The sequence below is a fragment of the Lonchura striata genome, chromosome 2 (assembly GCF_046129695.1).
Source record: "Lonchura striata isolate bLonStr1 chromosome 2, bLonStr1.mat, whole genome shotgun sequence".
NCBI lineage: Eukaryota > Metazoa > Chordata > Aves > Passeriformes > Estrildidae > Lonchura > Lonchura striata.
The window spans coordinates 50,528,919-50,543,622 of record NC_134604.1 but is presented as its reverse complement, the minus strand read 5'-3'; the positions used below and the strand labels follow the sequence as shown (position 1 = coordinate 50,543,622).

Here is a 14,704-nt window from a genome sequence, read left to right as displayed (position 1 = left end):
ATGTGGGATTTTTTTCACTGGCTCAGTCTGTAATTTCTCTTTGATTCCCAACCCTCATTCTTCTGTGAGACTAAAAACTCTACTCTTTCATTATATCAAGTTTGCTAAAATTTCTCAACGGAGAAAAATCTTGCAGACCTGCATTCCACTGTTCGGTTTTTTGTTTTTTTTTTCCATAATAGTAGTATCAAAGCATAGGGTGGTTTTGTTTTTTTGGGGGTTTTTTTGTTGGTTTTTGTTTTTGTTTTTGGTTTTTGTTTTCCCTCAGAGACCATCAAGGCAGATAAAGGAATGTATTTCAGCACATTGTGTTACATGACTCTGTACATACATGCACACACACTTGAGCTGAAATAGTAGCAAAGAAAGCAGAGGTACTATCTGGCTGAGTTAAAGCAAATATGACAAAGAAATTCTGAATGGTGCTATGGTGAAGGAGTTACTAGTGAGATCAACAGTGTAGTAAGGTTAAAAGAAAACTGATCCATCATAACCTTGCCAGTGCAAAACAGATCATGCTCATGTAAGCTACTTCAAATTTCCAAAACAAAGGATAAAATTTCTTTCAGAAGTTACTGCTCATAATAGGGTAGAGAAGCATGCTCTGAAAGCATCGAATTGATTGAGTAGAATCATCAGATAACTACAGACTTCTCCACCAAGTATAGAAACTAGGTACAAAGAAGTATGGATTTCCTCTGTTCATGCATATTTCCAGTGTGCCAGCTCAGTATGGTACAGATCATTGATGCTCAGGAGTGGTTGAAGGTCTGAGGCTGTGTACAGGAGGGCGTTGCTGTTTGTATTGTGATGAGGTGGAAGGTGTGAATTTGTTGTTAGAAGTCAATAAATAGAACTAATAATTAAATTAAATTTGTGTGTTTCATTGCATTGTTGGCTGAATGACATGCATCTTCATGAAGACTTAACTAATTTTGGAACAAAGCATTCTTCCCAGGATTATAAACAATGTATATACTGGAACAGATTTAGTGTCATGTCTGCAGACAGTCATGTGCAAAGTGTGGAGAATTCAAGAGTGATGAAATTTTTTTGTGTGGTAAAATGAAAATTGGAATATACAATCAGGAAACAGTGATGAAAGTAATAGCATTTGAAAAGCATCCCTAAGCAAAAATGGCTGAAGTAGTTGATAGGTAACTGGCATTTAGCATCTTGAGTGCCATGCCTCTGTTTGAGAACAAATGTCATGCTATTAAAAAAATTGTTCTTAGAAGGAAAACTTTGGATGAGCTCAGTATGCAAAACTTCCAAGCTTTGCTCATGTAATGAGGAAACAATCTTATTCATGCATTGGACTGTTTACACATAGATGGATGTCTACAGAGTGATTATCAGGGACATCATAATGACACCTGTTTGTTCTGTTCAAATTAATTCCAGTGAAAATTGCTCCCTCTTTGTGCCTTAGAAGCATTCTACATCTGAAATCCTCAGGGGAAATATTTGAAGTAATCCCCTTGTTTTTGTTTAACAGTGTCCATCCCACATAAAGATTAGGTGGTAAACAGGGTGGGATTGTGTTGCAACTGTTATTTGACAGATGACAGCTAACACAGCAGCAATGCTGGGTTAGAATAAAGGTTTATCTGACAATCCTGCAATTTGAAGTGGCTTCAGTGTGAGAAGTACCATCTTGCATTTAATGGTTCTCAAAGGACTTCTCTGCTGCAAGTTGTTCAGTATTCTCTCAAATAAGTGGTAATTTGTAGCATCCACGGCATCTTATGGTAAGGAATTCCACAGCTTTCATGCATGAAGAGTGATTTATATTTGTTCACATTCTGCATCATTAGATGACTTCTCATTCAGCTATTGGAAAACACAGTTGACTCCTATCTCCATTCTCCATTCTCATGATGTGACAGGCCCCGTATTTCTTCCTTTTCCTTAAACCATCTCTTTTCCAAGCTGTAGAGTCCTAGCTTGCTTAGGTGATTTATTCCACACAGTTCATTTGTGTCAGAGTGCATGATGTTGCTGCATGTCAGAGCTAACCCTTCCTACCCTTCTCTGATGCTCTGACACTTTTGTTCCTTGTGAGATGAGGTACTAGAATGGTTGTCAGCATTCAGTAATGCAGACAGCATGGAATTGCAAAGTGACACGGTGAGTTCTGTATTATTTATTTCTTACACAGTAATTTCCAAAATGTTTCTTTTTACCGTTATTTAAAACTGAACCAAAGTTCTAATGGTTTTATCAAGTATAATAAATTCCAAGATCTCATTTATGAATCAAAACAGTCAGCTAGGTGTTCATCATTTTATGTATATGGTAAGGAGCATTTTTAAAACCTGTGATTTACTTTGCATAAATCTCTTTTGAATTTCATATGCTATTTAATGTGAAGATTCATTAGATTTTCTCCTGTTCTTCACATCACCTAAATTTTCATCTATCTTATAGTATTCTATCAGCAAACTTTTTTACACCTCATTTTTGAGACTGCCTGTTAGGTAGAATGAATTAATAAAATAGAAGAAATCCATTTCTAAGTGGAATATTATTCATCCTTATAAATACCTTATAGCGATTTTCTAAAAGTTATACTTCATTTCTGCTTTTTGAGAAGGATCTGTGATTCTGACTGTGGAAATAATTGCACCATTGTGGTCTGATTTTTCTTCATGTGGTGAAGAGGGAGGACAAAATTTCATTAGCATCTCTACAATGAAAATACTTCAATGCATACGTTTGTGTACCAAGAAGGAGATTCACAGTGATCTAACTCCTTAAAAATAAGGAAAGTAAGCTATGCTGTAAAGTCATTGTAATTTGATTTTTGCATTAACAGCATATTTAGAAGAGCCACTGACAGAGTATTCCACCTACTGTGTTGTATCATCATAATAATACTGAATTTTCCTAATGCTGTTTCAAATACAGATTACAGTAGTTACATACTAATACTTATTACGGTCTTCAAAATACTGTATTAATTTTTGAAATTTACACCTGTGATGAACAGAACTAGGATATATTCCAACTTCGCTTATTTTTGAATCATCAAAACTTTTGTTTTCATTTTTCTTTTAGGTATAGACAAATGCAGCTTGGCACAGAAAGCAAAGTAGCTGAACTTCTTCACCAAAGTAAGTTAAAGTCCTTTGAAACTGAACATGTTCAACTCATGCAACAAGAAACAGCTAAGAATCTTTCACAGTGCCAAATGGAATGTGAGAAATACCAGAGAAAGCTGGAGGTATGTTATATAAAGAAACACTTTACAGGACACTATTGTTTTCAATTTGAATGTAAAGTGGAAAAGCTTGGAGAAAAAGTAACAACATGGCATGTCTGAATTAACATCTCCACCAAATTGTGGTCAAATAACACAGAAGCAGGGTCAAATGACAAAGCTGACTATGTTTGATCAGTTTAATGGAGCACAAGACTATGGGGAGAGGAAAAAGCAAAACAATCTCTCATAGAAAGATGTTAAAGACAGTACCTCATTCATGTGGAGTTTATCTATCTGCTTGTGTCACAGAGCTGCTTATGTCAGTCTGTGTGAAAATTGTAGGGAGAGAAGACAGTTTCACCAAAAAAAGTACAGTGAGTTCAGTATCATTATTTGCAGCTAGGATCTGTAATAACATTGTTACATAATGAAATACTTTGTTTTGATATACAATTCTGGAATTAATTTTTCACAGCTAAAAAAGTCAAAGTGAGTATGGTGTATACAGCATTGAAAAGACCTAACCTTGCAAGTCCTAGCATGATGGGTCACCTTGATGGGGTGCTAAACACCCACCCAGTCACTCATTCCTCCTCCTGAAGAGGATGGGGATGGGGTAAATAAACATGGGCCGATATAAAGATAGGGATGTCACTTGCCAATTACCATCATGGGCAAAACAGATTTGACCTGGGAAAACTAATTTCACTTAATACCCATTGACATAGGTTGGATGATGAGAGACAAAGACAAACAGTAAAATATCTTTCCCCACCCTGTTCTCTTTTATTTAACTTCCCTCCTTCATTTCTTACTCTTGTACCTCCCCCTCCCAGTGCAGTGCAGGGAGGAATGGGAAATAGGAGTTCAAGTCTGTCCATGACAGCTCCTCTCGGGAGGTGTTTCCTCCTCACACTTTTTTATCCTGCTCTGGTTTGGATCCTCCACATTCTGCTGCTTCCTTCAGGAGAAGCTCTCCCTCCTGTCTGGGCTCTCCACAGGTTGCAGTGCCTTCTGAGGATGTCCACCTGCTCCATCATGGGGTCCTCTATGGGCTGCAGCGTGAACATCTGCTTTGGTGTGGTCTTTCATGGTCTGCAGGCAGGCAGCTGCTTCACCATGGGCTGCAGAGGGGATCTCTGGCAGCTGGAGAACCTCATCCCCTCCTTCTCTCACCTCAGTATCAGCGCCATGGCGCTCTCTCACTTTTTCCCCACACTCCTCACTGCTGTGCAGCATTTTTGTGCTTTATTAAATACAGTTTCCTTGGCTGAGAGACACAGCTTGGGCACCTGCAGTTAATGCACCTATTTATGTGGGCTTTAACCACTTGGGCCTGTTTATCTCTACAAGCTTAGAATTTATTGTTTTTAAAAAATACGTATCATATCCTGTTCACTTATTTTAATCTTGGAAATGTGAGTATTCCACAGAGAAAACTTACTTTAAAACAAAATTTCTTCACCTGTCCAAAGTTAGTCCCAAAAGCATATCACAGGGTCCTATTTATGAGATTAAATGAGTTTGGTAGTGTATGTTTCAAACGGATGTCAGGATACAAACTGGACAGGACAGAAGAAAGTGATACGTATGGCAGCCTTTGTTTTTTGGGGGAATGATGCCAGTCTTCAGATCCCCACATTTCTAGTGCTGAATCTGGCTAAGTTGTTTATGAAAAGGAACTATAGAGTGGAAACAGAATTAGAGAGCTTCAGATAGACTGTAATTTCTTGTTTTGTTCCTATTGGGACATTCAGATCCTGGCTGATGAGGTTAGTTGTGGTCATAAGCACTGGGAGTGCTTGTTTTGCTAAACTTAGATGTTGCTAAACAGATTTTTAATTGCACAGGCATGTCTAAACTTGAGAGTAGTACTTGGGAGAATGTAGTTCAATTTGAGTTATATTTTAATTTTCTTTGTGAAAATTTTTGGATCTGACAGAAACTCAAATATTTGGCATTCAATTCTACTAACACTTTCAGCACTTGTTTTTCTCTTTACAGAGACACTTTAAAATTCTTTCATTAAGAAATATACACTTAAATGCTCTTTCATTAAGAAATATTCTTCCAGGCTTTAATTATTTCATGTCTGATGCTTTTATTTTTGTTCCTTTTGACTGAATTCCTGGAGTTTTAAAGTTTTCTTTCTTATATACAGTATTAATGTACTAAGGTTTTTTCCCTACCATTACAGGACTTTAGTCTTTATTAAAAGTGTAGGCACTGGTATCTTGTGGCTAAGCTACAGCTTTCTGGACTAACTCTTGCTTTTATTTAGAGCATAGAGTAGTTTCTCTTGCTAAACTAAGAAACACATGGTTTAGATGTTGCCCGGTTTTAATGTATACATTTATTTCTTCTGTGACACTAGGCTGAACTTTTTATATCAAGTGGCTTGTTTCTCTAAGCATTGTGAATTCTTTCATGGTTTTGACAGTGACTCTAGTATTACTGCTCTGCACACTGTACATATATTTCTGTATCTCCAAATCTATATTCACTTGTCATTCTGAATGTTTGTGATTTTTATTTAGGAAGTTAATATGAAATTTAACATCAGTACCACTTGGTTATTACTTTCCCTGTTTCGGTGGGATTTTTTCTGCAAAGTAGATGGATTGCTACTTTACATACCAAGGATTTTCGTATTCTAGTTTGGTGTGTGTTTATGTGATCAGTGTTGTTTCCTATTATCAAGCACTTTATCAAATTTAAATTATTATACAGGCCTTCATAACTTTTACTTTTGAATATGAGTGTTTTTTGTTTAATCTTAATGCATTAAGTATTACATAAGTCTTGAATGTCGATAGCATATTACCTTTTATTAATAAGTAAGTAATGAGACTGGTATAGCTTTAATGGCAAATTTTTGTATTTGTATTCTGCAAAAGAAACTTAATAAATTGATGACTGAAATCAGAATCCAGATAAAGCAACAAAAATGATTGCATTTACGCTATTTTGACTGCTGTTTGTGAAGTTTTTTAGTTGTTACCTGGCTTTTCATGTTTCCTTTAAAATTCCTCTAGATTTTTCAGACACCTTCTTAGAATTAATAAAGCCTCAGCAGATACACCTAAAATCTGAGCATTTAATCTTTGCAAGATAACTGCTTTTTAAAGTATTTTAATCTTTGCTGTACAAAACTTATATCAAATATTTAATAACATACCAGTACACATGTATTATATTTTGCCTCTTTCAAAAATCACTGTAATGCTGAATCTCTGATCTTTCCATTATTCATTCTTACAGGTGCTTACAAAGGAATTTTATAGTCTTCAGTCTTCTAGTGAAACCCGCATTATTGAGCTTCAAACACAAAATTCTGAGTTTCAAGCAAGACTAGATACTTATGAAAAACTTGAAAAAGAGCTTGATGAGATAATACTGCAGACAGCAGAAAGTAAGTTCTGTCACAAGTTGTTTTATCTGTAGGTGTTTCTGGCATTACAATATATTTTTTCTCATGACTTGGAAAGCATTACAGTGCCTGTCGTTCTTCTTCATTATGCCTGACAAGTAAAAGGCAGTAATTATTTTGATAGAAAATATTAATGGCAGGTTTCTAATTGTACCTGTAAATATGTATCAAACCTCCATATGTCTAAGTTTGTGCTTATTAAAAATCATCTCAGTATTCAGTCATTTCTCTTTTCCTTATTCTAATTGTCCATTATAATTAGATAAAATCTTTAGGATTCTTCTATTATTTTAGTACATTTTAAATGTACTAAGTCCTCTTTGTTGACAGGCAAATACAGGTTTTATATTTCAATATAGTGATTAATGTGAATTTTTTAACTAATTGGAAGGAGGAAAAAAATTCTTCCTTCTGTTGAATTACTAATAATTACACATTAAGTAGTTGCTTGTGGCAGCTCAGTCTGTTCCAAGTACTAAACCATGAATTAAATTCATACCTGATTACTCTTGAAAATGTTTGTCTCTCATTTGCAAAAATTAAAATGTTCCCAAACACAGCAAAATTTTTGTAAAATCCCTGTTCATTTGGTTCTCAGCCTAAATCAATCCACAAATTTCTAATTTGAAACACTGACTCTAATCTTGAAATCTTCTGTGTGTAGACAGAGTAGGATATTCTAAAATTTCAGACTAATTCAACTGTCATCTCCTTTTCTCCTTCTTTCCTCCTTCAAAAAATAGTCACAATTTATAAAGTATAGAAGATTATTGCATAAGCTTTATATACAAACAGTAGTGTCTAGCAAAGTGTGCATTACCAAGATACAGTGATGTTAGTAACCAGACTGCACATACTTTATTAATTTTATGCACTGCAGCTTGTACTAAGAATGGCCTGAGTACCCAAAGGTTCCAGTCTGACCATAAGCATGTTTGCTGTATACATGCTTCTGTTTTAGACAGTAAAACATTTTTTGAAGTGTGTATATATATATATATACTTGCCTAAGGAGTATTTATGTATTAACACAAAATTTTTGGACCTTACCTTCATTTTCTCCAAGGAGAAAGTAGAGTTCAGAACACTGGTTTTTGTTTACACTGGTTTACATTTTCTTATGCATCTTGGGAGAGCAGTTAAGTTTTTTTACCAGATCATTCTTAATTTCTTCTTAAATATCTGTTTTAATTACAATTTACATTCAATTGTGCAGAATGCTAAAGAAATTAACAGTTTCAAATGAACTGTTCTTTTAAAATATAGTGGCTTTATTTTCTGATTTCCTTGGAGAAAAAAAGAAGTTATAGCTTAACTATACTTTCAGTATACTTTCTATTTAATACTGAACTTGCTATTTCAGTGTATTTGATATAGAAAGTTAAGATTAATACTACTTAAGTCTAGTATCTTAGGGAAAACAGAAGAAAATAAGTATTTTTTTTTAAACACTTTGAAGGAGAAGACTGATAGACTTCCTCCTTTGTCTCAAATTATGCCCTGATAGTTGTAGGTTATAAAGAGGTAAGGGTAGGAAAATAACTGAAAGGAAGTATAGCTATTTTTCAAATTGAGTGTATTATGGAAGTACTTCAGCCCATCTATCTTGGAATATAATTGAGACTGAAGTATTGTGTGGAAGACAGAGTTTTCTACAGACTTGAGTGATAATGAGGATTAATTTTCATTCCTGTGGTCACCTCTCTATATTTAAATAGCATGTAATGCTTTTTTTATTCATCCTGAGTCATGAAGCCTCTGCTGTTTTACAGTATTTTGAGGATGCCAGTTAGGGTGGGGTTCTCTGGACTTTTTAATAAACTGTGTATTTATTTACACATGTGAGATGGTTTTTGTCATATTTTATATATATATATATATATATATATGCACTTTTTTTCCCCTTTGGAAAATATGCATGTGGAAGAGATCACTTAATTTTTACTGTTACTCCCTGATTGTTATGCCTCACTTTATTAATATTGAAATGACATGGAACAGCCTATTCAGGAAGCTATCAAGAATTTATATAGCCATTTCTTACAGTGCCTAAGAGGTTTCCAGATGAATAACAGTAGTAAATTTCCTTGCCATTTGTCTATTCTTCCTTTTCAGGGTACAATCTTCACATTAGGGTATTTTTGTTGTCGACTAGTTTGATTTTTCTCATTTCCATTGCTTAGTATCTTTCTAAGAAAAAGATTGAACCTATCTATATCCTCACAATGGCACGTCCTTGCTGAGTAGCATAAGAAACTGTCATTAAAAAGTGTCCCCTAGCTTATAAAATGTATATTTTACATCACAAAGTCAGGTGAGGAGCCTGGAATGTTGTAAGAGAAGCACACACTGATACAGGATATTATTTTGATACCTACAACATTTCCAGTTCCTTTTGTGTTTGTCTTCCTGATGTGACATTTATTGGACACTAGAGACAGATCTGAATTTACAGGACAGGATCTTACTGACATTTTTCTGAGACATTCAACACTGAATATGTAACCAAAAAGAAGGGTATTAACAAAGGCTGGTTAAATTTTTCTTTATGTTTTTCTGAACCAGAGGTGTTTACAGCACCAAATAATTCCCTGTCATATTTAAGACAGCTCTGAAGTGCTGGTGCACATTAGTAAACTTTTTCTGTCATACTTACTGAAATTTCTATATTGTTTTTAATGTAACTAGATAAGTGACTTCATTCTTACTGAAATTTCGATATTGTTTTTAATGTAACTAGATAAGTGATTTACCACAGGTGCTCTTCTGGAGGCTTTTCTCTTTCTAAATGTGTTTTAAGAAGCCTTGTTTAAAATAGCATTAAAAGGGTATTAGACAAGTGAGAACAGAAGTTATAGCATTTTGCAAGTTGTTGAGAAATGGAGGTATTTCTGATTTTGAGGCACTTGAGCATTAAGAAAGATGAGTCAGATAGGACTCACATCATTTTCTACATTTGTTTCTCCTGTTCTCAACTATTTGATTCATCAAAGCTTTTGTGTGGTACCTGAGCTGGTATTTACTTGTTCTCCCTCCTTCTCTCACACCCCTGCCGCTCCCATTTTTCTCATTGTCCCCTTTTACTCCGCCTCCCTGTCCCAGTCTCTCTGCCTCTTTCTATTTCACACATACACTTACTCTTTTTCTTTTTTTTTTTTTTCTGGCCCACTTCATCTTACAGGAGAGTGGAAACCTGAATTTCAAAGCTTGAAATATGAACATAGACATTTTAATCCTGCTGCTATTGGGATTTCCTTTCAAAGCAATGATTATCTGTTTTAAACCCTTAGAAATGTGTTTTCAAAAATCAATCACCTATGGAAGCAGAGATTATTTTCAATATTTCTATTTTGCATGTATATAAGGATCTCTTTTTTGCCCTTCTCTGAAGAAATGGATGGCATTTGTTTTCATCAAGTGTGGTGAAATTTCTGATCACCACAGCCTTTCAAAAAACATTGTGAGCAGCTTCACTTTGACATCAGCTCCCTTTTCAACATCAGATGTGTCCCTTCTGGTCCCATGGACTTGGTTATGTCCTGTCACCTCAAACACTCCCAAATTTTATCTTCGTCTACCTTCTCATATATGCACTGAAAATTAATTATTTAGATAAAAAAACTTAAGCAACCTAACCTTCTACTGCTGAACTAAACTTACACAAGTAGTATGCATTTTGTGACCATACCAACAGTATGAATATTCAAGGCAACTGAACTATTTTCCTTTACTTTTGTATTGCATTAGTCTTACATTAATCATAAAAAAAGTGTTGTAAGTAATAAAGTGTGGCACTAAATTTAATGCTAATGGTGAAAAAAACTGTTCCACTCAAGCCCAGAAGTTTGCACCAACTGAAAATTTAGCTTCTAGAAATATGTTTTTCATGTTGAGATGTAAATAGAATTGCTTAGAAGTTTATAAGTTCTGACACTGTTCTTCAACAGCATCTTTCTGTATTTTTTGCAGTGGAAGATGAAGTTGAAGCTGAAAGGGTTCTCTTCTCATATGGATATGGTGCTAATGTTCCTACAACAGCCAAAAGACGACTAAAGCAAAGGTTAAAAAAGAGTATTTCATGAATTCACTTGTTCAAGATAAACTAAATGAAGATTACGTGCATTATGTTTTGTATTAGAATCCAGCCAGTTTGATTAACATAAAGAAGTTTTTTAATTACTTAAATATATAGGAATAGATTGAGGACTAGGATCTGTTAATGTGGTTCATGCATATGAATGAGAATATTTTTCTAGGTAATTTTAAAATCTCTTCTCATTGACTTTTAGAAAAATTATTTATAATTGAATAAAATTAAGCATCTGTAAAAACAGACTAGTTACATTGTTTACATTTATATAATAGGATAGGCATTATTAATACCCTAAAAATTATTGTATTTAATAGTAAGAAAAACATCTGTCAGGATACTAAGAAGGACAACAGTTCAGAGCATCACTATTTTATCTTCACTAATACGGGATCTTATTCCACTTGCATTTTTTTTAGTTTGCTCTGGTTTGGCCAATTAAAATTTGATCAATAGACTAAAATGATGCATAGGAGAAAACATACCTCTTGATCATAGTCATTTTGAACTAATATATATTATATTATATATATTATATTATGCATTGTCTTTAAGAAATAATAGTGACATTTGAATGGCTCATTGTGAGCCTCTGTGTAGAGGCTATGACTCACTTCTCCCACACAACTAAACAGGATAAAAGGAAATTACCTTAGGCTTGTCAGGGGAGGTTCAGGTTGGACAATTTCTTCACAGAAGTGGTCATCAAGCATTGGAATAGGCTGCCCAGGAAGGTGGTGGAGTCACCATACCTGGAAGGTGAGGAGTGTGCAAAAAACCTCCATACCCCTATTGCACATCTGGTTTAGAAAACTATTGAGAGCTCTGTAGCACTATTTCCTAAAGCTTCAGTTTATTCCTCTTTTGTCAATAGTTTGGGCACTTTTCTGAGTTTCCACTTTGATCCTTCTTTTTCCTCACCTTATAGATGCAGTTTAGATTATTTACGTATATGAAAACTCTGTTGAATTTCCTTTGAATGCTGAATCTGATGATCAGACCAGGATTTCGGATATGCTTGGAAGCTTAGAAGCGGCTCTATTGGAATGACTCATATACTCCACTTTTGTTCCAAGAGGCATTGACTAATAAACTGACTTAATCCTTCATAATAGTGTTGGAGACTTCATAGACTTTCTTTATCTTTTAGAATTAAAAAGATTTAAAAAGCCATAAAAGACTGTGTATGGTTTACCTGCTGTTTTGATTCAAGGAAAGCTGCCAAGCAGATAATGTGTGTGATGCCTTCGGCTGCAAAAGTTTTTAAAAGCAAAGACTCTGACACCATCCTCTGGTTAGTGCCATTAAAGAAACACAGATAAATTTTCTGCTCTCTAGGATTTCTTAAGGAAAGACAATCTATTACAAATGTGAATAATCTTCTTTCTGGAGTCCTACCTGCTCTTTAATCCCAGATGTATGGGATCCTAAATGAAGAGCTCCTTTAAGTTCACATCACACACTTCAGTCTCTGAAAGTTGGTACAAAATGGACTTTCAAGCAGTGTGGGGTCTATACCTCTTCGGCCACTTGCCAGAAACAACTCCTTCATTACTTCAGATACATCTATTGTATCATGTAGGCATTGTGCACCCATAGTACTAAATAAAGCATGTCTGGGAACGCTCTAAAGCATCAAGACCAAATGGCGTGTAGTAACCTGTTGCCATAAAACAATTCTCAGTGTAGGTTAAGCTACGTGTGAACAACATATTGGCAGTGATTTTCTTGCCCATGCTGACTTCTTAGGTATGCCTAGGAACTACTTGAGCAGTGTTAATGAAAGAATGCAGAATACTACCAGGATGACTTTGGTGGTTTGCTAGCAAGGAATTATCACATTCTTGAGCACTGCATAATTTTCTAGTGTAGTTGGAATCAAATGTTTCCAGCATAAGATGTCTTTGCACATCAGTCCCTTTCTCTCTTTGCTTTCAATTCAAACTAGTCAAAAAACATACTGAAAAGTATGCTTGAAAGGTGTACTTGTGTTATCTTTAAATATTTGCAAATTCAGATGAAGTTCACTGAGTAGCTGAAGCTGGGAAAATTACAATGAGCTGCAGTCTTAAATTTGCCATGGGAAGGTATCCAAGTTTTCACTTATACTCTAATAGCTACTCGTCTAAGAAGTGGTTCCTTTCTCCTTTGTGGATGAGATTAGTGCATGAAAGAGTATGTTTATAGCACAGATGAAGATTATTAAGACCTCTTCCAACTCCAGAAGTCTATTCCGTTTTACTGAGGAAGAGATGGAGGTTATGACAAGTCAAATTTTCAGATAAACTTCGTACGCACATCTAGATTTATGCATGCTTAAACCTGAGCTTCAAGTCAGTCAGGCTGCTTTAGACCACTCTACCCTATAATAGATTCTGTACCATAGTCAGGAACTGGTTGTGGAGTTACTCAAGAACCACCTGAATGCAGTCCTGCACAATGTGCTCTGGAGTTGGACCAGATGACCACTGTAGTCCCTTCCAGCCTTGCCCACTCTGTGATCCATAAGAGTTTGGAAGACTAAGTTAGATGTGCTAGTAGGCTCTACAGTGCATATTGAATCTTCCCTTTGCTGCTCATGGACCTGTGATCTTGAATAGACAATAAATTTTTTGGTTCTGGACATGAAGTTTGTAAGAGGTTGAGGATCTAATTTTTTAACTCGATTGTTTAAGTAGTTCAATAGTCCTTTCTCTTCAAAGTTAATCTGTGACTCCATGTAAGAGTTTATTTAAAACAAAATTGGCAATAACATTAAATTATTTAGTATATTAAACGTCAGACAAAACAATTTTGCCTCTTTTGAAAGTGATAAAATACTAAATTTTCAGCAGTTTGCCGGAAAACATATATTAATGAGCATGTTTAAGCAATTACTTAAGTTAGAATTAAAGTGAGTCTGTAAAATTGATAAAAAGTAAATAATCATAATTAGATGAAGGACTTTGACAGTATTTCTACAGTTGTGTAGTATTGAACAAATTTTATAAGTAATTACTATGCATAAAATATTACAATAGCAATAGTGCTGTTACATTTTGTAATATTTTCACTGTTTTTCTAACTTTGACTATGCAGCATGTTTAACTATGTAGTTTATGTATGTTAATATTTAAGCGCTGGTGAAAAATTAAGGCAATCAAGTTCTGAAGCATAAATGTTAGAATTTATTGTGCCTATTTTGGAAAAAATTCAAGCTGAGCTTGCTTTTTACTGGCACAGTGTTCACTTGGCAAGAAGATTACTGCAGCTAGAAAAGCAAAACTCATTGCTTGTGAAAGATCTGGAACATCAGAAGGAACAAGTAACACAGATTTCACAAGAGGTAAATCATTATTGCACAAAATTCAAATATGTAGAAACATTGCGGAACAGCTGTTCATAAAATGAAATATTTTCTAAACAGTCTTTTTTATCTATTTGATGTTTAAAAAATGGCCTCATAGTTAACCAAAACTCCATGATAGATGTTTTCAAAGAAGTTTATATCGTGTTTTGCAACTAATATTGAAAGGAGGATTACTTTACAGGCTAAGCAAGAATGTGAGCCAGACAGACAACGTTTTGATTTCCGAACAGAACAGCCAGCCAAGCTAGTTTGTTTTGTTTGATACTTAATTGTTCAATAAATGTATCACTACACAGCTCTTCTGTTGAATCACTTTCAAAGATATATAACAAACCCTAGATTGAAATGTCCCAGAATTAGGGCAAACTAATTTTTTTAAAAAATCTTTAAATTGTCTTTTAATTTTTCTATTAGGAGCGAAAGGACAACTAGGTTTTCTATTAGATGTTGCCACCATATGTAATTTGTAGGCTTACTATTTCAGGAATGTGGTTAACAGTCTGATTTTTAAAGGCACAGTAATTACAAATTATAATTACTACACCCAAGTACTTCACAGAGTGCAAATACTTGAATTTCTACATATTGTTAAGTTACATTAATTTTATAAATTTTATGTGTATATATGTT

The 14,704-nt window shown here is 34.6% G+C and overlaps 1 protein-coding gene across 5 annotated transcripts in view; it reads left to right on the top strand.

Moving 5' to 3' along the window:
* The window catches only part of PIBF1 (progesterone immunomodulatory binding factor 1), a 105,262-nt gene that overhangs the window by 58,435 nt on the left and 32,123 nt on the right, over positions 1-14,704 (top strand). For all 5 annotated transcript variants that reach the window (XM_021548014.2, XM_021548013.3, XM_021548017.3 and 2 more), the window contains 4 exons: positions 3,061-3,226; positions 6,467-6,617; positions 10,605-10,695; positions 13,948-14,050. In XM_021548014.2, the coding sequence (XP_021403689.2) occupies positions 3,061-3,226; positions 6,467-6,617; positions 10,605-10,695; positions 13,948-14,050 (511 nt within the window). The remainder of the gene's footprint in view (positions 1-3,060; positions 3,227-6,466; positions 6,618-10,604; positions 10,696-13,947; positions 14,051-14,704) is intronic.